Below are 26508 nucleotides of genomic sequence, written 5' to 3'. Positions count from 1 at the left end.
GCCATTGCCCTTTGAAGAACAGAAGACATGAATGTAATAGCAGTTGGCCAGGTTGTCCTACAAACAAAACCAAAACCCAATAATATATACTGGTTAAGATTGATAGCCTAACACTTCCTTGCTGTTGTGGAGTTGGAAAGTCATTTTCTTCTTCCTAACATTCTTTTTATTTTTATTTTTAAAAAACAACCCAAATGTTGATGCCATTTGAAGGGCTTCCTTTGAAACTCACTCCAAACACATTTCCAACCAGCTTCACATCCATTCTTTGATTGACAACAACAACTCACTTCTACCTTCTTCCCTTTCTTTCTTGCATTATAATATCAATCACCCCCTTTTGACTCTTCTACCCCTAGCTTCCATCATCTTCTTTTTCTATATTCTAATAGAATCTTTAGCCTGCATTTAGAACTGACATATGAGATTGAGTGTCTAACTCTTAACTTGATGTCACCCTAATTTCTTTATATTATCGACTTCATCTGTTATTAATTGAAAATTGAGAAATGGTTGAAAATTTATCATTTTTATAAAATATTTAGATTAATAACATCAAATATAATATGATATACAGAATTATTGAAACATAGCTAACCAGTTCTGCATTTGGTTGTAATCATTAACCTTGTGGTCGTGGAAGGGTGGGTTTGTCATTTGACTTAAAATAAGATAAAATAGAAAAATATATATATGGTAAGCCCCGATCATATGTTAGTTGCTGTATCTTATTAATCCACATCAATAAAATATGGTATAACAAACTTCTATCATTATCATTCAACAATTTTTTTTTTTAATTTTAAAGTTGAAGTTAAGGAATTTCATCATCATCATCATCTTCTTCTTCAAAATCTCTTCAATCTTTGCCCTCTTCTATCTTCTTCTGCAGCTTTGTTGTTCTTCAGAAAAAGGAAAAAAAAAATGGATTGTTCAATTTGTAGTTCAATGCCGTTTATCTTAAGACCTCCGAGGAATACAATATGTGGGACTTGCTATGAAGGTGCAAGAAATGTAATCACTTTGATGAACAAGCTTGAAATTGATCATCACTGCAAATCTACTGATAAAGCCACTCCTGCTCCATCTTCTTCACCCAATTCTTGTAAGGCAAGCAACCTCTTCTTTCATTTTCTTTTTCCTTTATTGTTCTTCAATTTCATTCTTGATTAATAAGCTAAATTAGATAACAATTCAAAGGCCATATATTATTATCTGATATATATATATATATATATATATATATATTTGAATGACTAATTTTGAAAAATATATAATAAAAAAAATGTATGTGTTCTTTTATTTGGATGATAGCAACAGCCACTTGGAAATCTGAGCAAATGGATGACAAGCATGAAGGAGATAGAAGAAGATCTGAACAAGAAAATAAGCTTCTTGAGTGGACTTATTGTGGCTTTTAGAGATCAAATTCACACTGATATTCAGCTCAAACCGGGCAACGATGGTCCTTCCATACCAGCTCACGGGGCTTTACTTGTATGTAATTCCCTCTCCATTATTATCATTTATTATTGCTTTTTATTTTATATTACGTTTAAATACACTGTTAGTCCCTATACTCTTTTTAACATTTTATTTATAATCATACATGTATATATATATATATTAGTTAGGGTTGTTTAAGTTTTGTGTAAACTAAAAATTAACAAGTAGTATCATGTGAAATATAGGCAGCAAGATCAGAGATATTCAGGAACATGCTAGACTCAGATGGGTGCAAAGCTCCACCAAGTGATACAATTACACTATCTGAGTTGAACACAGAAGAACTGGAATCACTGCTGGAGTTCCTTTACAGTGGAAACCTGGGTTGGGACAAGCTGGAGAAGCATGTGTATTCGTTGTTCCTGGCAGCCGACAAGTACGAGATCCCCTACTTGCAAGATTTCTGCGAAAGATACATGTTAAGTTCATTGAATGCCTCCAATGTTCTTGAGATATTAGAGATCTCGGATGTTTGTTCCAACAAAGCATTAAAGGAAATTGCCTTGAACTTCATCATTAGGAACATGGAGGATATTGTTTTCTCCCCTAAGTATGAAGTCTTTGCTCCCAAGAATCCCCATCTTGGTCTGCAGATTACCAGGGCTTTTTTAATGGATGCCAAAACCAAAAGAATTAATGGAGTTTGAAGAAAATTAAATATATAAATGGTGGAATTAATGTATAGAATACGTGTTTACATGCAATTATGCACAGATATGGAAAGCAATAAAATCCATTTTCCATTTTTAATTTCTCATTTATGCATGTTTTTAATTATGAAACGAGGACAACATCCAATCAATACGATTTGAATCCAGACTATACTTGAAACGATTAATAATTTTGCTATCATACCAACAGATTTATCACAATTCTTTTCTTCTTTCTTTAATGTTTAAAGAAAAGTGCATTACGTAGCTTGCTTGAGTTGGCAAAATGTTAATTATTAGGTCTAGCCAAATAAAAAGTTGGACTCCATTCCTAAGGATACATTCTTTTAAAAAATATTATCATTAATATTAATAATAAGAATATAAATTAGATTGTGGTTTACAGTATAAATAATAAATAAGAAACAATATATTGTATTCAATAATTTTAAAAGAGGAGATGATATACTGAGTACTAGAAAATTAAAAACAAAACAGAGATGTATCACATTAATTAAATCGTTAAAAATTGCCTCCTCCTTATTACCATCTCAAGATTCTAATTTTACAAATATCATCATTGTGCTCTATCACAATAAATTCATCCAAAACGATTCCCAATAGATTTACAGCACCCTTATTAAGACAAATCTCATTTATATACACTAAAACATGAGTAGAATTTAAAACCAAATCTAGAAATAAAAGAAAGATTAAAACCAATGTCACCACAACAAAACAAAGATTAAGTTTGGTACCTCTGTTAGGTTTTTTTTTTTCCAAATGGTCACATCTCTTAGTTTAATGGTTAATTAAGTAATTATATTTATTTAAAAAATTAACCAATAAAAATTTGGCATGTGGCAAAAAATTATATATATATTTTTTACATATATATATATTTCTTCATAAGTGGACAAATGGCTAAACCAACCAAGCCACCAATTTTTGGTTTAATTAGTTCGTCCGGTTTGATCAAATAAATTATTATAAATTTATAAAATTAAAAAAAATATGTTCTACCAATCTATATTGGTTCAACCCCAATCTCTGAACCAATCACCAACTTGGCTCCCGTTTCAACCAGTCAATTTGATCTAGTTCTGAAAATATTGGTTTTGATTGATACAATAATTTTTTCAATTTTGTTAGGTTGAGCAAGTACATGGTGGAGTTCAAAAACAAAATTAATAACTAGCGTTCTCGGGAGGGCAAAATTTGAATAAAGGAAGAAGAAAGAAAAAATAAAGAGAAAATAATGTAAAAGAAAAGAAATGAAAATAAAAGAATTAAAATATTTCTTAAGTTTATAGGACGTGACAAATTGTTATTAATTGAATTTTTTTAAAGGATATAATATTTTGGTGTAAAATGCTAGCAGTTTGATTAATACAAGTACTAACTTGAGGAAAAAAATATGTTGACACCATTTTTTGATTGAAAAACGGGGTCGACTTGGGTTTTGAAAAATGAAACGGGAGTCGCCACCAATACTTTTTAATGAGGTGTGATTGGATCACCTAAAAGTGGTTATTTTTAATAAACGGCTTGATTTTATTAAAACAACAAATTTGGTCCACGAAATTCAAAAAAAGGGGTTCGGGAGTCGGTTACGTACGAGGAAGGATTAGCACCCTCGATACGCCCAAAATTGGTACCTAGTTGATTACTTAATGTCTTAATGTCGAAAATTGAGAACTTTGGAGAATTTTAAAAATACAATCCTTGTATTAAAACATTGAAAATTTTCAGGAAAAGGGCATGTTTCACGTTATTCGAGAAAGAGAATCATATCTAGTAAGTTAGGACACGATGTCTCGAATTTCCGATACGCGAATGAATGCCAAAATTTTATTTATTTAAAAGATATTTTATTATCTCGAGTTTAGGAAAGGGATCATGCCCAGTAAGTTAGGACACGATCTTCTCTTAATTCCCGAGATCATTTAAAAACTTGAGTTTGAAAAGATTCGTAGGTTTAGATTTATTGTGAAAATCGAAACCCAGTAAGTTAGGGTACGATCTTCTCAAAACTAAACACGAATTGCCATTTTTTAAAACATATTTTGTTATATCGAGTGAAATAGAAACACGAAGTCGTAGTAAAAATGTGAAAGCAAATTACATTGTTGTTATGCATGGCAAAATCTTAATGAATACAAAAGTATAAAGTGATATGAGCAATAACAACAATAATAAATAAAAATCAAGCCTACAATCATATAAAATAACAATGTATATAAACAAATAAATTAAAACATTTGTTCAAAATAATAATGAAAATGAAATAAATAGTGAACACGAATGAAAATGCAAAGAGATATATATGTATATAAACATAAATTAAAATATATGTGTATATGTATATGTATTTACTAAAATAAAAATATGTATGTATAAAAAGTATAAAATACAAATAATATACACATAAGTAGGCACATATATATTTATATAAACTTGAAAAGAATATGTACACGCACATATAAGAAAATGTAAAAAAAATTTAAAGTGTATAAATATTATATAAGAATATAAAATATGAATGTGTATATCCTTACAAAAATAAAAAGTGTGCACATATATAAGGTATAAAGTATAAAGTATATAAGTATGAACATATATATAAAAATTAAAAATATGTAAGTATATATGTGTACGTATATATATAAAATAAGGTTCTAGAATGAAATATAAAATGTAACAGAATAAAGAATAATAATAAATAACATTAAACATAGCAATATTAAATGAAATATATAAAAAATGCGAAATACTAAATTGAACTTCAACATAATATTTGGGGTTTTAAGTTGCAAATACATAAAGTAAGATCGTAAGGGACGGAAATAAAGTGCTTTCAAAGTATGAGGGACTCGCGAGGAAATATGTCCCAGTCTCAATACGCTGCGTTTTAACCGAAGGGCGGCCTATGGTCTAAGGACCAAATCGAAACAGGAGCTAAACTCACGGGCCGAATTTATAAAGTAAATAAATAAGCAAAAGGACAAAATCGAAATAGATAAAAATGCGGATGGATCAAAGACGCAAATAGCCCATTTCATGCAAACGCGCAGATCCCCCTGGAGCGGGTCGGATCGCATGCGGGTCATGGGGCTAAATGGCGCCGTTTTGAAGTCTTAACCCCCCCTTTAACCTAACTTCATTCAGCCGCAAAAATAAGAAAAAGAAAAGGATCCCCTCCCCTCCCTCATTTCGGTGACTTAAACCTAAGCCCTCATCGCCGCCTCCATGGTCAATGGCCGGAATCGCATGAGAATGGCCTCTCGGCCTCTCTTCCACGGCGTCCCTGAAGGCTAAGCCTTCTCGACCGCAGGACCGAAAAAAGAAGGATGAAACACCTCCTTTCTGCCCAACTCCGGTGACGACCAAGGTGGGACTCCAGCACCAGTTCGTCGAGGCGGTCAGGTATTTTCCTTTTTCCTTTTTTAATTCCCTTTTTGTTAAAAAGAGTATCAAACAAGTAAAAATAAAAATAAAAGGAAAATAAAGAAGATAAAAGCGAATCGAAAAAGAATTGGAATCGGGTCTTTTCTTAGATTTTAGATCTTCTTCGTCCGATTATTCCCTTTTCTTTTCGTTTACTTTTTTGCATGTAAATAATAAACACAAAATAAAATAAAATAGATTAAAAAGGAGTGTAAAGGGATAAATCTAAACCTTTTGATTTCTGTTTTCTTGTTCACAAATATTCCAGAGGGAAAAAAAACCTCCTCTGAATTACATTAGGTTCGGCTTTTATAGCCGATTACGTTGTTTTTCTTTTTTACTGTATTCTACTGTTCTTCTGTCCCTGCTTTCTTCTATCATTTTGTCATATTTGCAGGTTTTGGGCAAGGTCAACGGGTGTTGGAAGGATAACCCAGACCATTTTGGTGCAAAATCGGTCGTGCTTCGGGCGTCGAGTGCGCTGTGAAGGCACGAGGAGATGTACGTCACACTAAGGCTGCTGGTCGTGGTGTCGAATTGGGCTAGGGTTTTGCCATTTTGGGTCTCTGTTGTGTTTTTATTTGGGCCATGGATTTTGTTTTAATTTAGTTTATTATTTTGTGTTTTGAGTTCAAGGCACAGGTAAAATTGAGCCGATAGTGCCCTCTTTGCTTGTTGTCGTAACGCAAAACGAGCAAAGACTTCAAAAGGCAATTTTCCCCGGTCTCATTGAGTCCTGACTTCCTTCGGTGCTTCTTTTCTTCAAATAACTTCGTTCCAGTCCATTGCGTCTTGTTGCTTCAATCCACTGCACCACACTGCAGAGAGTTCTAACTTGTAGCTTCAATCTTCTTTGCCGCAACTTCAGAGGTATAGGCTTTGCCGCTTCGGCCCACTCCGCCACATCAGGGAGGTAGAATCAATGGCTTCAATGTATTCCACTGTAACCACAGGGAGGTAAAATCCGCCACCTTCGATCTGCTCCACTATTGATTAGGGAAAGAATATCTGACACGATCTACTCTACTGTAACTTCAGAGAGATAAGATCCTTTATTTTAATCTATTCTACTGAAATCTCAAGGGGATAGGATAGTGTCTTCCATCTGCTCCGCTATAATCTCAGGGAGATAAGATCCTAAATTTTAATCCGCTCCACTGTAACTTCAGGGAGATAGGATTATCGGCTTCAATCTGATGTGATCTACTCTACTGTAACTTCAGAGAGATAAGATCCTTTATTTTAATCCGCTCCACTGTAATTTCAGGGAGATAGGATTATTATCTTCAATCTGCTCCGCTGTAATCTTAGAGAGATAAGACCTGAATTTCTTCGGTCTACTCCACTGTAACCTCAGGGAGATAAGACCAGATGCGATCTACTCTACTGTAACCTCAGAGAGATAAGATCCTAAATTTTAAGCCGCTCACTTTGTAACTTCGGGGAGATAAGATAGTGTCTTGGATCTCGCTCATTGTAATCTCGTGGAGATAAGATCTCGCTTCAATCGCTCCATCAGAACCTCGGGGAGATAAGATCTGAAATTCTTCTATCTATTCCCCGGGGAACACGACCTGTATAATGAACCTAATTATGCCTAATGATTAGGATGACATGATCAAAACGAATCAAATGCTCCTAACTAGACATGTGTGAATGGTGTTCGCATGAATGCAGAATTTTATTTTTCGTGAATGATCTCGCTTAGGTTATCATTACTCGAAGTTTATTAAGGCTTTGTCATCGAAGTATTATAACACATTCCTTCTCGACTGGCGTTTCAAGAAACATTTAGCCAGTTGCCCCTAATCGTGAACTTCAAAGTTATATCCACCGGGATGCGAATTTATACCATCACTTTCTCACCGTAATCTAAGGGTAAAATATGCGGCTTTTCCTCAATCTTCTCCTTCACTATTTGAGGATACATGATGTGAGAAAATTTTTGGTCCTTTATACCATTCTAATGATGTCGCACCAAATGCTCATAAAAATTCCTTCTCCAAGGAAACTTCTTCCTATTGCTCGGTGATCATTGCTTACTTGTTTATTCAAGCTTTTGTTAACGCTACATCCTGTCATTTTGTTCAATCAATGCGCTTGACAACATAATCCAAGGAGAAAGTCTAAATTTAGACTCTTCCTTCTCAAATTTTCAATTCCTAAATTTGGTGTTCTAAACAATTGTCTTGTCTCGGGTTCCTATATTATTTAGAAACTTTTCAGAGTAATATACAAAACTTCTTTCGTGAAAGTTTTATTAGTCCATTAATCATTATTCCAATGCAACATGTTTGCAAAAGATCATAACAATGGACAAAAATAAAGTCGGTTCGATCATAACCCAAAAGAAATAAAACATCGAAGATAGTGATGGAAGGATAACAAAGAAGTGGATCGAGAATGTATCTTAGCGAAAAGAAGAAACAAAAGAAAGAAAGAAAAAATGTATTTTCAAGAATACATATATAAATAGAATAAGAACTAGGTGCCCCAGTTATCGCAGCTTGAATTTCTCTGTACAAACTTTCTGAAGACCATTTTGAGTTTAGCATGTGTTTAGGAGATCTGCAATACTCTGTCAATGCTCCAAGACGTCGCATATCATTTCTTGTTGGTTCGGGTAAAGCAAGATCTTCACATGCCCCTGATCAGAATTTGATCTGCTCACATCACCTTATGCCCCAACTCGATCAATACTTGAGCCACCCTTTCCGGGTTTTCGACTTAAGCCCTATTTGGTCTCAAAGTGCCTTTTGCGGGTTTTCACCTTGGCCTCTCCAAAGTTTTTTTTTTTGAGAAGCAAAGCGCCCTTTTGCGGGTTTTCACTTTGGTTCTCTTTTCTTTCAAGTGAAATATTTCTTGACGGAGTCTGCGTTTACAGGGTTTGGCAAACTTTTGCCATCCATCTCACATAGGATTAAAGCCCCACCGGAAAAGGTCTTCTTTACAACATAGGGGCCTTCCCAATTTGGCATCCATTTTCCTCTCGAATCCTTTTGCATGGGGAGAATCTTTTTTAGCACCAAGTCTCCTTCACGAAACTCTCTGGGGCGGACCTTTTTATTATAGGCTCGCATCATTCGTTTCTGGTACATTTGCCCATGACGAATAGCTCTAAGCCTCTTTTCCTCTATTAGGTTCAACTGATCGTACCGAGATTGGACCCAATCGGCTTCGTCTAAATGTAGTTCAGATAGTACCCGTAGAGAGGGGATTTCAACTTCAATGGGTAATACCGCCTCCATTCCATATACCAGAGAAAAAGGTGTTGCTCCGGTAGAAGTTCTAACAGATGTTCGATAGGCAAGGAGAGCAAATGATAACTTCTCATGCCAATCCTTGTAAGTTTCAGTCATTTTCCCCACGATCCTTTTGATGTTCTTATTAGCCGCCTCCACTACACCATTCATTTTTGGACGATACGGCGATGAGTTATGATGTTTGATTTTAAATTGGCTGCAAACCTCAGCTGTTGTGCTATTATTCAAATTTAACGCATTGTCGGATATAATTTTCTCAGGCATTCCATATCGACAAATAATCTCCTTCTTCAAGAATTTGCTAACTGCTGACTTTGTGACATTTGCGTATGAAGCAGCCTCTACCCACTTGGTAAAGTAATCAATGACCACAAAGATGAAGCGATGCCCATTAGAAGCCTTTGGTGATATTGGCCTAATGACATCCATACCCCACATGGAAAACGGCCAAAGAGAGGTCATGACGTGAAGAGGTGAAGGAGGCGCATGTATTTTGTCTCCGTAAATTTGGCATTTGTGGCATTTCTTGGCGTAATCTATGCAATCTCCTTCCAGGGTGGGCCAATAGTACCCAAATCTCATGATTTGTCTGGCCATCATAAAACCATTGGCGTGCGTCCCACAAATACCCTCATGTACTTTCTCCAATATTTTCTTGGCTTCCACGGCATCCACACATCTTAACAATACTTGATCCTTCCTTCTTTGTATAACACTTCCCATCTAGGACATATTCGATGGCTATTCTTCTCGAGTTCTTTTGTCATTCTCTCGCTTGATTGGGGTACTCCGATCCTTCACGCATCGTAGGATATTCGATACCAAGGACAATCATCTTTTCCTCCTCTTCAATATTGCAAAGAATGAGTGGGTCTCATAGATACTCATCTGAATAGGCCTCATTGCCTCGAGTCTATTCACCGAATCATCGAAGCTAGAGTAGCTAATCGTCGACCATCCGGTTTTCCTCTCGGGAGATAATGTAAGGTGATATCATCAAACTCACCACCAATTCGAGAACTAGTTTTCTATAATCAATTAGCTTAGGGTCCCTAGTTTCCCATTCCCTTTTAGTTGGTATATCACCAATGCGAATCCCCATATACTCTTAGCACTTTGATGTTTCGTTCAATGGCTGCACGAATGCCCATAATACATGCTTCATATTCTGCCATATTATTAGTACAATCGAAGTCCAACTTGCTAGCAACAGGATAATGATCTCCATTTGGGGATACCAAGATTGCCCCAATTCCATTACCCGTAGCATTCGAAGCTCCATCAAAATTTAACCTCCATACGCTACCCATTCGAGGCTTCTCTTCAGTGTTCGCCACATACTTCAAGTCCTCATTTGGAAAATCGAAGTTCAAAGACTCATAGTCTTCCAAGGCTCTACTAGCTAAGAAGTCAGCTATCGCACTTCCCTTTATGGCCTTCTGACTTACATATACTATGTCAAATTCCGAGAGCAGGATCTGCCATCTAGCCATTCTTCCGTTTAAAGCAGTAGATTCCATCATATACTTTAAAGGATCCAACTTTGAAATCAGCCAAGTCGTATGATACAACATATACTGCCTTAGTCTTCGGGTTGCCCAGATTAAAGCGCAACACAACTTCTCAATTGATGAGTATCTCATTTCGCAATCAAGAAATTTCTTCTTTGGTAGTATATTGCCTTTTCTTTCTTTCCGTCTCATCATGTTGGCCTAATCGCATCCCATGGAATTCTCCAACACCGTTAGATATAATATCAATGGCCTATCTCGGACTTGGTGGCGATAAGACCGGAGTATTAACTAAGTCTCGCTTTATCTTATCGAAAGCTCTCGCATTCTTCATCCCATTCACCGGATTATGCTTCTTTAAGAGACGGAATACGGATCACATTTCTCCGTCGGTTGTGAGATGAATCGAGCAATGTAATTCAATCTCCTAGAAACCTCGAACTTCCTTCTGCGTCGCGCGGGGAGGTAAATCTCGATTGCTTTTACTTTGTCCGGTCAACCTCAATCCCTTTTTGCTAACTATGAAGCCTAATAACTTCCCCGATCCGCTCCAAATGTGCATTTTGTCAAGTTAAGCTTGAGTGAAATTCTCTCAACCTCAAAATAACTTTTTCAAGACTTGAACATGCTCTTCTTCCGTTCTAGACTTCGCAATCATATCATCCACATAGACTTCGATCTCCTTGTGCATCATGTCGTGAAACAAAGTCACCATAGCTCTTTGATATGTTGCTCCCGCATTTTTCAATCCGAAGGGCTTTACCTTGTAACAAAATGTTCCCCATAAGGTAATGAATATGGTTTTCCCCATGTCTTCAGGATGCATCTTTATTTGATTGTACCCAGAGAAGCCATCCATGAAAGAAAACAATGAATAGCCCGCCGTGTTATTTACCAAGGTATCAATGTGAGGCAGTGGAAAATTATCTTTTGGACTCGCCTTGTTCAAATCCCTATAATCCACACACATTCGTACCTTTCCATCTTTTTTAGGAACAGTGACGATGTTTGCTACCCAATCCGAATACTTGACCTATTGTAAGAATCCGGTGTCGAATTGTCTTTTTACTTCTTCTTTTATTTTCAACATAATATCAGGTCTTATTCTCCTGAGCTTCTGCTGAACGGGTTTAAAATCCTCTTTTATGGGCAGATGATGCACCACAATGTTAGTGCTTAGCCCGGGCATATCTTGGTACGACCACGCGAAAACATCTTTGAACTTTCGGAGCAAACTAATGAGGTCTTGTTTTGTCTTTGCAGTGATTTCAGTACCAATTTTCACCTCTTTTCCATCCTCTAGGCTCACGATTTCTAATAATTCCCTATGAGGTAGGATCTGTTTATCCTCTTCTTGCACCATTCTTAGCAAGTCCGAAGACACACCATAATCTTCGTCATTTTCAAAGTCGTGAGATCTCTCCAAACACATTTCTTGCTCAAAAATAGGCTCCGTGTTTGAAGCAGCATCACTCATGTCGTTGATATCTGAAGACCTATGAAGGCATACCAAAGAATATACCAAGAATACATAAATTTATGAATGAATATTTGTGCAAAAGAGTTACAAATGAAAGAATTATTTATAAGACAATTAATCAAATAGAAAATATTTATTTATATGTAAAGGAAAAAAGTGACTGATCGAGATGAATGTAGATATGTATTTCATTAAAATGATGATATTTAGGCTCAAAGCCTATTTCACAAAAGATTTCATATCGTTCCTAGGCCAAAACAACAGGAATGTTTTGAGCATTACTCTGAATAAGCCCTAAAGACTACAGGGATTTCTTCAGCAGTCCAATTGTTTAGCTCGCTCCCCGGCTCATAAGGGCGGATCTCCAACAAGGCCCTTTTTTCCGCTGCTTCCATAGTGTTGATATGAATATTTTCCAACATTCCTTCAATGCCTTTGCTACCGGACACTCCGCACTCAGAATGAATAAATCCTCCCGACACAAAGGATGTAGATATGTGGGGAAAGGTTAAAGGCTCCCACTTAGCTTCATGTCCGCTCAAACGTGCCCTTCTTTTCTTTTGCCTCTTCTCTATTTCTTTCTTTTTCTGCTTCATGTCTGGCTTGTATCCTAAGCCAAAACCATCGAACTTTTCCTTCAACATTGGAGCTTCAATCCTTCCCTGAAGATATTTTCCCAGTCCTTTCCCTGGTGCGGCTCCTCTTCCTACCATCAATCGTAACCCCATTTCGGTGGTCCTGGATATTTTCGATATTGGAATTCTGCTTCCCTCCGCAATAAACATCACGTTCACAAATTCTAACAACCGAAAAGAACATTCCAGTGCATCATCGTTGATGTCCACATAAGGTGCATCACTGGTCATCATTGCGATAATATCTTCCTCTGCATCTATTGTTACCAACCGACCCTCCGATACCAACTTCACCTTCTGATGTAATGATGAAGGTACTGCCCCCGATGAGTGTATCCACGGTCTTCCCAATAAACAGTTGTAGGAAGGCCTAATATCCATTACCAAGAAGTCCACATCATAAGTGATTGGGCCAATCCTTAACGGTACCTCAATTCTCCCCATAACCTTCTTTTCTGTTCCATCAAATGCCCTTACTATACTCTGGCATGCTTTCATGTGCGAACTGTCCACCGGTAATCGACCAAGAGTGGATAGAGGCAATACATTCAGTGCAGATCCATTATCAACCAGGGCTCCCGGGAGTGTGTATCCTTTGCATCGGACAGCAACGTGCAGGGCTTTAGTAGAACCCCTTCCTCCGGATGGTATTTCGTCATCATTGAAGAAGATAAAATTGTCAGCGCCTATGTTGTTGATCAACCGATCTAGCTTGTTTACCGATATATTGTCGGCCACATATGTTTCGTTTAGTACCTTCAAAAGCGCATTCCGATGTATTTCTGAGCTCAGAAGTAAAGCTAATATAGAAATACGGGCTGGCTGTTTGTGCAGTTGCTCCACAACACTGTATTCACTGTGCTTTAGAAACTTCAAAAACTCTTTTGCCTCTTCTTTTTTTATTGGTTCATTAACCAATGGCTCAACTCCTGCTACTTTTCCTTTCCTCTATTCCTTCTTCCAATTCTCTTCCCTGGACGACTCTGCTTGAGTGTCATATCGTTTCCTATTGCGTGTGTAAGAACCTATTTCCTGGCTTTCTTCCGCTTCCTTTCCCAAGATGGTCACATTGCACCCATAATTCCACGGCACCATTTTGCATCTTATACAAGAAATTTGATGGTTTTTGAATTACAACTTTCGGTGTTTCCTGAGCCCTAGTTTCATTACCCTTAGGGCGTGAGATAACGACCACAGGATGATTTATTTTCGAGTTCTGTTCTCGACTGTCACAGATATGCTCCTCTTTCTTCCGCCTCTTCATAAAACGTCATCTCCTTGTTATCCATCATGCTTTGAACCAAAGCCCAAATCCTTCACATTCTTGGATTTCGTGCCTGCTTTATGGTGGAATTCACAATAATTTCCCACTGTACCTTTCCTCAAAATTTGAAATAACTAACCCTCTCTTTGCCATCTCTTTCCGGACTGCTTCAACGGAGTTTTACTTCAAGAATGTCGACTTGACTTCTCCTCTCGTACCTTCGCTCACCATATTCACCCCCTTATCAGCGTGATTAGGTAACGAATTTTCTGCGTTAGGTGAGTCGTCAAGTTTAACAACCCCTAATTTGATAAGTCATTCCACTACCTTCTTGAAAGCTGTACAATTTTCTATTGAGTGCCCTGAAATTCCTACGTGATAATCACATTGTGCATTCGTGTCATACTATTTTGGATACGGGGGTTGTAGAAGACTCAAGTAACGAGGGGCAACAACATGTGCATTGAATAAAGTCTGATACAATTCCTTGTATGACATTGGGATTGGCGTGAATTGGGGCTTTTCAGTAGTTTGCCTAGCTCTCGACTCTTGTCTTGACAATCCCGGTTGATTAGCAACCGCTTTCTTTGGTTGATTCACAGTAATTGACCTACCGTAGGCATTCACATTATTCACTTCATTTTCTCTTTTCCTCGGGGCTGTCCTTCTATTATTCTCCCCTCCATCTATTCTTCCACTTTTAATAGCATGCTCAATCATTTCACCATTCATGATTATATCCGAGAAATTCTTTGAAGCGCTTCCCAACATGTGAGTAATGAATGGGGCCTTCAATGTATTAATAAAAAGCGTCGTCATCTCTTTTTCTAAAAGCGGTGGTTGTACCTGAACCGCCACCTCTCTCCACCTCTGCGCGTACTGTCTAAAATTTTCGTTCGATTTTTTTTCTAAATTCTGCAGAGTTATCCTGTCAGGCATCATTTCTGAGACATGATCGTATTGTCTCATGAAAGCCTGTGCCAAATCCTTCCAAGTAGCAATTTTTGTTCTGCTCAGCTGATTATACCACTTTGACACCGCTCCTGTAAGACTTTCCTGAAAGTAATGTATTAATAATTGATTATTATTAATATACCCCGTCATTCTTCTGCAGAACATAGTAATATGGGCTCCTGGGCAACTGGTCCCATTATATTTCTCAAATTCCGGCATTTTAAATTTGTAAGGTAGCACCAAGTCCGGAACCAAGCTCAGGTCTTTTGCGTCTATCCCATGATAGCTTTTAATGCTTTCTATTGCCCTAAACTTCTCTTCTATCCATTTCCATTTCTCCTCAAGTTGTTTTAGAAGTTCTTCCTTCGCCTTGTCCTTTTCAGCCATCTCATCAAGATCTGGGATAGCAATATTATTCGAGCTATCTCCAGGATTAGAGCCCACTCCGGTTGAAAATTCATTGGTATTGAAGCATCGCTTTGAACCTACTGAGGCCTAACCGACACTGAGGGTCTTCGTGGATGCATTTCGGTTTGAACTCACAAGGCGTGAGGCGTGAAACCTGGAGGATAAAGTGGTTCGCTATTGTTTTCTTCCTCATTAATAATCACAGGTCCTTTCCCCTTATCTACTCCCTTTAATAATTGCGTCATCTTAGTTATCAGATCATTTTGAGACTCCTGCATCTTTTGTTCTATGTCATGCTGAATCTTTTCTATCTGCTCCTTCATTTGCGCCTGCAACTGGTCTTGCATTTCCTTTTGAAGTCGCTCTAGCTTTTCCAGCCTTTGGTCCATAATTTTTGACTTAGCTCGAGTGCCGTAACTTTGTCGGTTTTCCAGGTTAACTGAAATAATTTTATTCGATTAGGGTTCTTTAATGGTCATTAATGCATATGATGTGATGCAATGCATGAAAAGAATGCAAAAAGAGGCACTAATTCTAATTCAACTTCATTAGAAAACTTTACTAGAAAAGAAGTTTCTTTACATATATGGCTTTGCTCTCACACTCAAAGCCTTAACCTTTCTAAGAAGCCAAGCTAATTCACGGCCCCGGTCTGACTCCGACTCGTACTTCAAACTTAATAAATCAGCCTGAACTGCTAGGGTCTGCAAATGATCAGCTACTTCGCGTACTTGAGCCACCGCTTCGCCAATAATATAATCTCTTTCTCTGATCTGATCTTGAGATCGATGAAATTGCCCTTGCCACTGCTCATTACTTTTTTCCAGAAGCTCTATTCGGAGTTCACTATTTTGCAACGCATCCTCGAGCTCTCCTACTTGTCCTTTTAATCCTTCAATTTTTTCTAAGCTTGCCTTTAATTCAACCGTAAAATTACGACTACGGTACTGGTAAAGCGATCTTTCTAGTTCTGTTACTCAGACCTTCAACTACGTCTTCTCATTTTGGCAGACTAGTAGACTTTCTCCCAAAGTAACTTCTCGAGCTCGAGTATCTTGAAATTTCTTTTCCCACTGATTAGCTTTCGTTTTTTCCTCCTGAATTTCTTGTCGCCATTGTTCTGGCGTTTTACCCAAGCCAGCAGTTCTTATAGACCTACGCAGCTTCTTGTAGTCCGTCTTCAGGCTGTCTAAATCTTCTTCTGCCTTGTTCTTTCCCTTTCTCAATTTGTCGGTCTCCAGTCTTTGAATGTCCACATCCAGCCCTAACTGTAGTTTTTCTTCCTCTAGTTGCTCTATCTTCTTCCCTAACTCTAAACTCCTCTTTTCAAATTCTTGTTTGATGATTTCTATCTCTGAGGGCAATATTTGTAGGTGCTCCTCTAAAGATCGAGCAGTTTCTGGATTTGATGCTGGGATATTATCGTTGACCCTTTGATCACGCCACTGACTATACTCGGGGGTCATCACCGGTCCCACAGTTAATATTTTCATTCGGCGAGTTTGGTTCCAGGCATTAGACATTTCTCGAACCCTTTTCTTGTAATTGTCCTCCTTATAGGAAAATTCACAATGGGCCAACCCTTGTGTTGCTGGTATGAATTGTCGTGATCTAAACTGTCTTGATACGAGCAGAGGAGCATATCTGATAGCTCCCCATATTTCGAGCAGAGGAACCCAGTCAAAATCTCCACACCGGTATAAAATCTCATCAGGAATTAACCAAGGAGCCTTCTACTCAACTTCTTCATCTTGGAGATTCTGGAGTATCGCCATCCACTTTTCTTCTGAAACGTCATCTCGCCTTGGCGTGGTCGCCAATTCTTCTAGAGGAGAGTAGCTATCAGAGAATACCCGATAAGAGATCTTCTCTGCTTTCCAGAAGTGGCTATGAAACCATGCTAGTAAGAGCTGGGCATATCCAATGAACCTTCCCTCTCCAGCTCTCCGGCATGCGTTCAAAGATCTGAAAGTTTCAGCCAGTATTGCCGGAACGGGAGTAACCCCTTTACCAAGCCGCTCAAACAGATCAGAAACGGCCTCGTCTATATGTCCTAATGCTTTGGGGAAGACCACTAGTCCGTAGATACCTAAAGCGAAGACATCGACCCTTTTCTTCACATCAGGATGTACCAGCACCAAATTTCGCAAACTTTTCCAAGGAACGCATTTACTATCGCCTTTCTGCTGGATTCGGGCAGCAACCCACTGCTCACTCATCCCAGTAATGTTAATTAGTTTCTTTAATAACGGAAGGGCCCCAGCAGCTCTAAAATAAGCCTTGTCGACTTGAATATTTGGGCACCGAAGCAAGGTCGTATACTCCTCCACAGTAGGCGTCAAGTCTACTTTTCCGAAAGTGAAACAACTATAGGCGGGATTCCAAAATTGAGCAAGGGCTCGAAATAAATACTTGTCCACTTTGACACTGAGCAGATAAGGCAGGTCACCGTAGTTGCAATAGAACAGCTGCTTGGTCTCGACATCCCATTGATCCCAGACTTCTTTCATTTCTCGAAGGTCATTCTGGATTACACTGATACGGGCGAAATCCCACAATTCTGACATGTGTCCCGTGGTAAGACTATCGTCTTTCTCTCGTTGTGTCGTCTCAGCCCATATTCGCACAGCCGCATTATCTTCTACTTTATCAAGAAACCCCTTTTCCATGATAAGCTTTCTATCTAGATACTGAACGTGAATCGACACCTCTTTTAGAATGAAAATGCCATGCAATCACAAACAAACAAATCAGTATTAAACATAGAACAATATCTAGAGTAAATGATGATAAATAAAGCATCCATTTGGGTAAGAGCTAAGGTTTGGCGGAGTTCCATCTAGGTGGGTTCCTATGGCTCACTACATGTGGTTCGGTTCTAAAGTAAGGGTACCTGAACCAGCAGATTCCTCAATCCTCACCCATTATAGGCTCATACGGACTGAGTTCAGTTCAGGGGAATACATTCCCTATGGCCATGCGGAGATGAAAATCTCACGAAGACATAGGTACAGATGTATCCCGGAAGTGATTCACTATCCCATGCGGAGGTGAAAACCTCACGAAGGTGTAGCTTCTCACTCCCACTTAAAAGGTGTGACCAACGGTCATGCAATGCAATGTGCAGAAATATACATCTAAACGCAGTAATTATAAACAAGATGATAAAGACTGAAATAAAGACGAATGAAATGCAACACAAGGATCGTATCAAGTTTTCAATCTTTGACAAAAAGACAAAGTAATCAACAAATGGCTTGACTCTCTTATTTTTTTGTTCCCCAGCGGAGTCGCCAAGCTGTTGACACCATTTTTTGATTGAAAAATGGGGTCGACTTGGGTTTTGAAAAATGAAACGGGAGTCGCCACCAATACCTTTTAATAAGGTGTGATCGGATCACCTAAAAGTGGTTATTTTTAATAAACGGCTTGATTTTATTAAAACAACAAATTTGGTCCACGAAATTCAAAAAAACGGGTTCGGGAGTCGGTTACGTACGAGGAAGGATTAGCACCCTCGATACGCCCAAAATTGGTACCTAGTTGATTACTTAATGTCTTAATGTCGAAAATTGAGAACTTTGGAGAATTTTAAAAATATAATCCTTGTATTAAAACATTGAAAATTTTCAGGAAAAAGGCATGTTTCACGTTATTCGAAAAAGAGAATCATATCCAGTAAGTTAGGACACGATGTCTCGAATTTTCGATACGCGAATGAATGCCAAAATTTTATTTATTTAAAAGATATTTTATTATCTTGAGTTTAGGAAAGGGATCATGCCCAGTAAGTTAGGACACGATCTTCTCTTAATTCCCGAGATCATTTAAAAACTTGAGTTTGAAAAGATTCGTAGGTTTAGATTTATTGTGAAAATCGAAACCCAGTAAGTTAGGGTACGATCTTCTCAAAACTAAACACGAATTGCCATTTTTTAAAACATATTTTGTTATATCGAGTGAAATAGAAACACGAAGTCGTAGTAAAAATGTGAAAGCAAATTACATTGTTGTTATGCATGGCAAAATCTTAATGAATACAAAAGTATAAAGTGATATGAGCAATAACAACAATAATAAATAAAAATCAAGCCTACAATCATATAAAATAACAATGTGTATAAACAAATAAATTAAAACATTTGTTCAAAATAATAATGAAAATGAAATAAATAGTGAACACGAATGAAAATGCAAAGAGATATATATGTATATAAACATAAATTAAAATATATGTGTATATGTATATGTATTTACTAAAATAAAAATATGTATGTATAAAAAGTATAAAATACAAATAATATACACATAAGTAGGCACATATATATTTATATAAACTTGAAAAGAATATGTACACGCACATATAAGAAAATGTAAAAAAAAATTTAAAGTGTATAAATATTATATAAGAATATAAAATATGAATGTGTGTATATCCTTACAAAAATAAAAAGTGTGCACATATATAAGGTATAAAGTATAAAGTATATAAGTATGAACATATATATAAAAATTAAAAATATGTAAGTATATATGTGTACGTATATATATAAAACAAGGTTCGAATGAAATATAAAATGTAATGAATAAAGAATAATAATAAATAACATTAAACATAGCAATATTAAATGAAATATATAAAAAATGCGAAATACTAAATTGAACTTCAACATAATATTTGGGGTTTTAAGTTGCAAATACATAAAGTAAGATCGTAAGGGACGGAAATAAAGTGCTTTCAAAGTATGAGGGACTCGCGAGGAAATATGTCCCAGTCTCAATACGCTGCGTTTTAACCGAAGGGCGGCCTATGGTCTAAGGACCAAATCGAAACAGGAGCTAAACTCACAGGCCGAATTTATAAAGTAAATAAATAAGCAAAAGGACAAAATCGAAATAGATAAAAATGCGGACGGATCAAAGACGCAAATAGCCCATTTCATGCAAACGTGCGGATCCCCCTGGAGCGGGTCGGATCGCATGCGGGTCATGGGGCTAAATGGCGCCGTTTTGAAGTCTTAACCCCCCCTTTAACCTAACTTCATTCAGCCGCAAAAATAAGAAAAAGAAAAGGATCCCCTCCCCTCCCTCATTTCGGTGACTTAAACCTAAGCCCTCATCGCCGCCTCCATGGTCAATGGCCGGAATCGCATGAGAATGGCCTCTCGGCCTCTCTTCCACGGCGTCCCTGAAGGCTAAGCCTTCTCGACCGCAGGACCGAAAAAAGAAGGATGAAACACCTCCTTTCTGCCCAACTCCGATGACGGCCAAGGTGGGACTCGGCACCCGATTAAATCGAGGCGGTCAGGTATTTTCCTTTTTCCTTTTTTAATTCCCTTTTTGTTAAAAAAGAGTACTGAAACAAGTAAAAAATAAAAAATAAAAAGGAAAATAAAGAAGATAAAAAGCGAATCGAAAAAGAATTGGAATCGGGTCTTTTCTTAGATTTTAGATCTTCTTCTGTCCGATTATTCCCTTTTCTTTTCATTTCTGTTTTTGCATGTAAATAATGAACACAAAAATAAAATAAAATAGATTAAAAAGGAGTGTAAAGGGATAAATCTAAACCTTTTGATTTCTGTTTTCTTGTTCACAAATATTCCAGAGGGAAAAAAAAACCTCCTCTGAATTACATTAGGTTCGGCTTTTATAGCCGATTACGTTGTTTTTCTTTTTTACTGTATTCTACTGTTCTTCTGTCCCTGCTTTCTTCTATCATTTTGTCATATTTGCAGGTTTTGGGCAAGGTCAACGGGTGTTGGAAGGATAACCCAGACCATTTTGGTGCAAAATCGGTCGTGCTTCGGGCGTCGAGTGCGCTGTGAAGGCACGAGGAGATGTACGGCACACTGAGGCTGCTGGTCGTGGTGTCGAATTGGGCTAGGGTTTTGCCATTTTGGGTCTCTGTTGTGTTTTTATTTGGGCCATGGATTTTGTTTTAATTTAGTTTATTATTTTGTGTTTTGAGTTCAAGGCCTGGGTAAAATTGAGCCCGTACAAAATATATTTTAAGTATCACTTTTGATAAAAAAAATTAAATATGAAAATGAAAAAAATGATATAATTTAATTCCTAATTTATGTGTTAAGCATATAATATAGAATTTCAAAGAGCAGTAAAACTTAATTACATATTTATTTCAATGTTTAATTTACGATCTCTTGATTTACTTGTTTATTACGCTCAAAATTAATAGTCAGAGTGAATGTTATTTAGTATATGAGGTTTTTTTTTTTTTTTTGAGGTTGATTATTATTGATACATACACAGTATCAACGGTACTGAAGAAAAAGAGGAAAATGTTCTAGTTCAGGATAGGGGCGTAGCCAGGGGGCTGGCAAAGGTTCCAATCCCCCCTAAAATGGAAAATTTTCTATTTAAGTCCCTTTAAAGTTTATAAAATTTAAATTAGTAAAGGTAAAATTATACTTTGGTGGCCTTGAAAATGATAAAAATTCGATTTAATCCTTTAAAAATTATAAAAATATAGATATTAAAATGATGAAATTACATTTTTACTATCGTAAAAATATACAATTTAATTTGCCCCCTTAAAAAATTTTCTGACTTCAGTCCTATTCAGGATCAGAGAGGAAGAAGCCTCCCTTCAAAAGAATCTTTGAAATTGTATTTTAGGAGAGATTTTGGATCGATTTTTCAGATCGAATCCCGAGAGTTATGATATAACAAAATATAAATATATATAAATTATTATCATCATATAACAATTATCAATTTGGATATTTAATTTTTAAGGTTATATTTCATCCGGTCTCTATCCTATAAGTTAGAATGATAAATATAACACTAATAGTTAACATTTATCACTATTATCTTTAAAGAAAAATAGTCCACACATACCTCAAATAGCCGATAGATATTTATAAATATATAAGCATATTTACCTAAAGAAAGCAAATTTAAGCATGGGTCGATCTCTAAAAATGCCAGTGGAAAAAACCCCACCATTTTTACGAACATTATTTAGTTCATCGGCTATCAGCACCTGCTCTACCTTCTTTTCAGATATATTCTCAGTATGCTGTTCTTGCTTTCCCAACATTAGCTCAAGGGTCAATAACTCTGTCAGTGAGATCTTTTCTTTATAATCTTATTTCTTTCTTTTTTCACTCTCAACTTTGTATATATATTTTTTTCATACATTTCTTGATCTGTGTGCAATTATTCAAACAAATTGAAATTATATTTTCATAGGCTCAGCCACAAGCAAATCAAACAAGATGGATCGATGATTTGAAAGAGAAGAGAGTAAGTTTCTTAAGTGGACTCTTTGAAGCACTCAAAGAAGAAACTCATACTGATGCACTGCTCAAGCCTAGTGATGGCAGCCCTTCCATTCCAGCACACAGAGTCGTACTTGTAATTCCTTCTTCTTTTTTTACCATGAATATCAAATATGAGTATGTATATATATAACCTTAATTAATGTTTCATAATGTTTGATGTAGGCAACAAGATCTGAGATCTTCAAAGATATGTTGGAAACGAACTGTTTCAAGGATGATACCATTAGAGTTCCCATTAGAGTTCCCGAGCTAAACTCTGAAGAGCTCGAGTCCCTCTTGGAGTTTCTTTACAATGGCATTTTGCCATTGGAGAAACTGGAAAAACACGTTCACACATTGTTCATCGCATCTAAAAAATACGAGATCCCATATTTACAAGAGTTTTGCCAATGTTACATGTTGAATTCGTTGAATGCATCCAATGTTCTTGATGTTTTAGAGACATCACAAGCTTGTTCAAACACGGCGTTGAAAGAGATCGCCCTAGACTTCATTTTTAACAACGCGGAAGCTGTCGTTTTATCGGATAAATATGAAGCTTTGGCAGCGAAGAACCCTCAACTTTGCATGCAGATCACAAGGGAGTTCTTTATGAATGCCAAAAATGAAAAGTTTAGTCCAGCTAGAGTAATGGGATTTCAGAAAAAAATAGGGTTTTCTGAGAAATCTATCAGTGATTTTCAGGCAAGTAATGTTGAAGAAGAAATGGGGAATAACCAGGGATCCTTTGCATCTCATATGTAATAAGGTTTGCACTAGGTTTTTAGGTTTTTAAAGTTAATTAGTATAAATTTTGTTAAGTATGCATTCATGATTTTCATTTTTAAATTCATTTATTTATGTTTAATGATGAATTTCATAGACTTATATATTTTGCTAATGTAATGAAATTCACATTTACATGATTGAATATTATAATCATATATTTATCACAATGTACATGCTTGAGCTTAAAAGAGAATGAAATGGCATAAATAATTTGTTATAGATTATATGTTGTTATTACAGTAGTGGTTTTCTCAAAGAGAGTGTGTCTTGTGTTTGTGAGTAATATTCCATGGGAGATTAATTTGCTTGACAAGGAAAAGTGGTTGATGGATCGATGTCTTTTTATCCTACAAGGAGAAGAACAAAGTGCATTTAGATCTGGAAAGTTGAGAGTCAACTTTGCTATGTACAATGTGAAAGTCAACTTAATATAATGAAATGGTCGGAGAAGCTGGGCGAGCTTGCGGTTTGTGAATCCGCACTACTAAATAAATGGTTATGAAGGTATGGCAACCAACGTGGGTGTATGCGGAGTAATGCTATTGATTCTCAATATGAGTTTCACCCATCTGGTTTACAATTTGTTGACGGAAGATATCAACAAAGAGGAGATTTAGCGGAGTTAGAGGGTAGAGAGCCGTCGCGAATTGCGCCAGAGAAGATTACAAAGGAAGGGGATAGAGAGAAATGGACCGGATGAGAGAATTGGAGTTGGAGGGCTATATCATTTACTATTCAAGTGTGAGGGCTTATATATGATACAATAGCAGTGTCATGTGTAAGCATGTTGTTGGCAGCAGGGTCACATCTTCTCTCCCCATAAACGTAGCGGTGTGTCAATGTAGATGGTGGCGTGACTTGTGGCGTGACAATTAGTGTGTGTCTTAATACAGTTGGGAAGCCCTAGGCGCCTCTGGTGGAGATGGTCCATAACGAAGGTGTGCTCATTGGTGTGACACTAGTGGGTGGCACCCCCCCAAGAGAGGGGGAGAGGTTATAAAATGGCCTCTGTTGAGCCTGTTAAAATTGTTGGTGACGTTAGAAAAGTTTTGAAAAAACCTAGCAGATTTTGAGGTGTGGGAGGTTACATTTTAGATTTTTAAAATTCAAATTTTGATTTCTGAAATGTGGGTTACTATGATTTTTTATGAGTTTTGAGTTTGAGCATGAAGATGAATATGTACAGACATACATTGAATGGCGACACACATCTTTTGAGTAACCAAGATAATTGATCGTTAATGAAAATGAAACGAATCTTCGACGTGGGTGATTGAGAGGAGGTTTCATTACACATTTTTGAGAAACGCACGTGGTAGTTTAACCATTACGCAACCTAGATATGGGAAAGGTCATCTTTATCTTATAAATAGAGGAATTTGGATTTTCACTTTTGATGATGATTAAGGGGTGTTTCTAAGCATAAGAGAACACCCACAAGGCCTGGGGATGCAACCACTGAAAGTGACTTGTTTGATTGTACTACAATAACGGAGGACATGGGGGCATTGCTGTAGTCCAGGGGTATAGAAATTAATAAAAACTTTAAGTGTGATTTTTTGGTGCCAGAAGAGAGGCGTCATCTTAGCAAAGTTGGTTTAGAGGGTGAAGGTTCGCCTTTTTTTTTTACTCTCATTATACGTGTTTGAAGCAAGTTTCACTTACCTCTTCATCCCTTCTCCATAGATGTTTTATACTTATATGGTAATGCACCTAGGCAGTTGATAGGTACCTCTTAGTGGGATTTAATAGCATATTTTGTTCAATGTACTCAAAGGGAGGAGAGGCCTCTGTAGATATGTTCCCCGAAGGCCTATATCGTGTCTCCATTGAGTGAGATCCACCAAAAGAGCTTTATGTTTTTTTATGGCACATGAGGGCACTACAATGATGTTAGACAACACTCAAAAACTAGTAGGCATCTTTAACACCACTTAATATATGCAGAAGCACCCCAAGAATAGGCAACCTAGTTGTTTGAAATTATGGATGGAACCTTTAAGGAGCAACAAGTACTAATTTTTGCATTTGTTTTCAAGGTCTTGACAAAGGATTTATGTTTGAGAGTGTTAGAAGCCCTCAAATGTAATTTATATATTGCATCAAATGCTCAAATGTAATCTATATATTGCATCAAATGCTCAAATGCATCCTTGTTTCCTTTATAAAATTCTTTGGAGAGCTTAAAATTTTGGGGCAATTCAACAATAGTTGTCTTAGGGGCTACGAGGTTGTTAGAGCAACAACCTAATCCATGATTTTGACGTCTGGCCTTAGGGCCTAAATGTCTAATGGTATTATTGGGGAATGGTTGTATGGAACTAGTATTCTGGTGACTGGTTTGATGTTATCTTTGCATGTTGGGTGATGATGCAACCTCATCATCTCACTGATACTAAGGGAATTCAATTTGCTCTTAACTCCTTGATAACCTTCACACTTTGGCAATGTTGCTATAGGGATGGCAAAACTCAAACCACTAGATGGATTTTGAATCAATCCGCTCTAAATGGAGCATCATTTTTTAGAAAAGGTGGATGGGTGGATTTTTTTTCTTTTGGATAGTAGGTTTGGAACAGTTACTGTTGGAAAATGTGTCTATATTGTAGTAAAAATGTAATTGTTTTCTATTTTTTTGAATGATGAATAAATAAATAAAATTAATATCACATTTCACTATTATGTCTTTTGTATTTTTTTATCTTTTATATTTTGTATGCATAGTAAAATTGTGACAAACAAATATTAGCTCATTGATTGTCTAAAGTTCAAAATGAAGATAAGTGACACTGTAAAGAACGTTTACATTGCAAGAAAGACAACTTACTTCAGCAGATAATCCAAATGAGCCCGTAATCTCGTAAAAGAATCAAAGTGAGCATTTGATTCACATATTGTGAAGGATTATTATGTCGTCTACATTTCTGATTGGGGAGATGGCTAGTCTTGGCTATCAGAGCAGTTGACTCTATGAGCAGAGACATAAATGTATTCATTGGTAGAATGATACATTAGACTGGACCTAAGATGAATTAATTCTAAATCTGTTTATAAATTAATTCACTTGTGACGTTCATGGTGTGATTTACCTAAATCCTGAGTTAGTTACTAACTATGCGTATGCAACTCATGTAATTTGATATAAGTGGAGGTTTATGCTCTAAAGATGATCGAACCAGTAGTCGGTATATTGGGTACATGACTTGTGTATGGCATAACTTTGCTAGCAGCAATGGAATTCATAACTCAATTAAAGAGTTAATGATATCATTTCATTGGCATTGTGTGGATTGATAAATATGGAACATGACCACG

The 26508-nt window shown here is 36.8% G+C and overlaps 2 protein-coding genes across 3 annotated transcripts; both read left to right on the top strand.

Moving 5' to 3' along the window:
* The first annotated feature begins 761 nt into the window (after nt 1-761).
* LOC105780997 (BTB/POZ domain-containing protein At3g56230) lies at nt 762-2256 on the top strand. 2 transcript variants are annotated; one of them, XM_012605558.2, is made up of 3 exons: nt 762-1110; nt 1315-1497; nt 1692-2256. In XM_012605558.2, exons 1-3 carry the CDS (start codon nt 925-927, stop codon nt 2151-2153), a joined length of 831 nt encoding a protein of 276 aa, XP_012461012.1. In that variant the 5' UTR covers nt 762-924; the 3' UTR covers nt 2154-2256. The 2 variants fall into 2 exon arrangements, with proteins under 2 accessions (XP_012461012.1, XP_012461013.1); XM_012605559.2 differs by having other exon boundaries at nt 774-1110; nt 1321-1497.
* Nucleotides 2257-22061: 19805 nt separating this feature from the next.
* On the top strand, nt 22062-23215 carry LOC105778855 (BTB/POZ domain-containing protein At3g56230). The gene is made up of 3 exons (XM_012602608.2): nt 22062-22203; nt 22334-22498; nt 22588-23215. Exons 1-3 carry the CDS (start codon nt 22063-22065, stop codon nt 23167-23169), a joined length of 888 nt encoding a protein of 295 aa, XP_012458062.1. The 5' UTR covers nt 22062; the 3' UTR covers nt 23170-23215.
* The last annotated feature ends 3293 nt before the right edge of the window (nt 23216-26508 follow it).

The sequence above is a fragment of the Gossypium raimondii genome, chromosome 4 (assembly GCF_025698545.1).
Source record: "Gossypium raimondii isolate GPD5lz chromosome 4, ASM2569854v1, whole genome shotgun sequence".
NCBI lineage: Eukaryota > Viridiplantae > Streptophyta > Magnoliopsida > Malvales > Malvaceae > Gossypium > Gossypium raimondii.
The sequence above is the reverse complement of the archived record's forward strand: the minus strand, read 5'-3'. Positions and strand labels throughout refer to the sequence as shown.

Bases quoted from the DNA above. Each gene is read 5' to 3' on its own strand.
- LOC105778855 (XM_012602608.2), top strand. From the start codon at position 22,063: ATGCCAGTGGAAAAAACCCCACCATTTTTACGAACATTATTTAGTTCA. The intron at 22,204-22,333 runs GTCAGTGAGATC...ATATTTTCATAG, and splicing joins GCTCAAGGGTCAATAACTCT to GCTCAGCCACAAGCAAATCA. The intron at 22,499-22,587 runs GTAATTCCTTCT...TGTTTGATGTAG, and splicing joins CAGCACACAGAGTCGTACTT to GCAACAAGATCTGAGATCTT.
- LOC105780997 (XM_012605558.2), top strand. From the start codon at position 925: ATGGATTGTTCAATTTGTAGTTCAATGCCGTTTATCTTAAGACCTCCG. The intron at 1,111-1,314 runs GCAAGCAACCTC...TTTGGATGATAG, and splicing joins CTTCACCCAATTCTTGTAAG to CAACAGCCACTTGGAAATCT. The intron at 1,498-1,691 runs GTATGTAATTCC...TGTGAAATATAG, and splicing joins CAGCTCACGGGGCTTTACTT to GCAGCAAGATCAGAGATATT.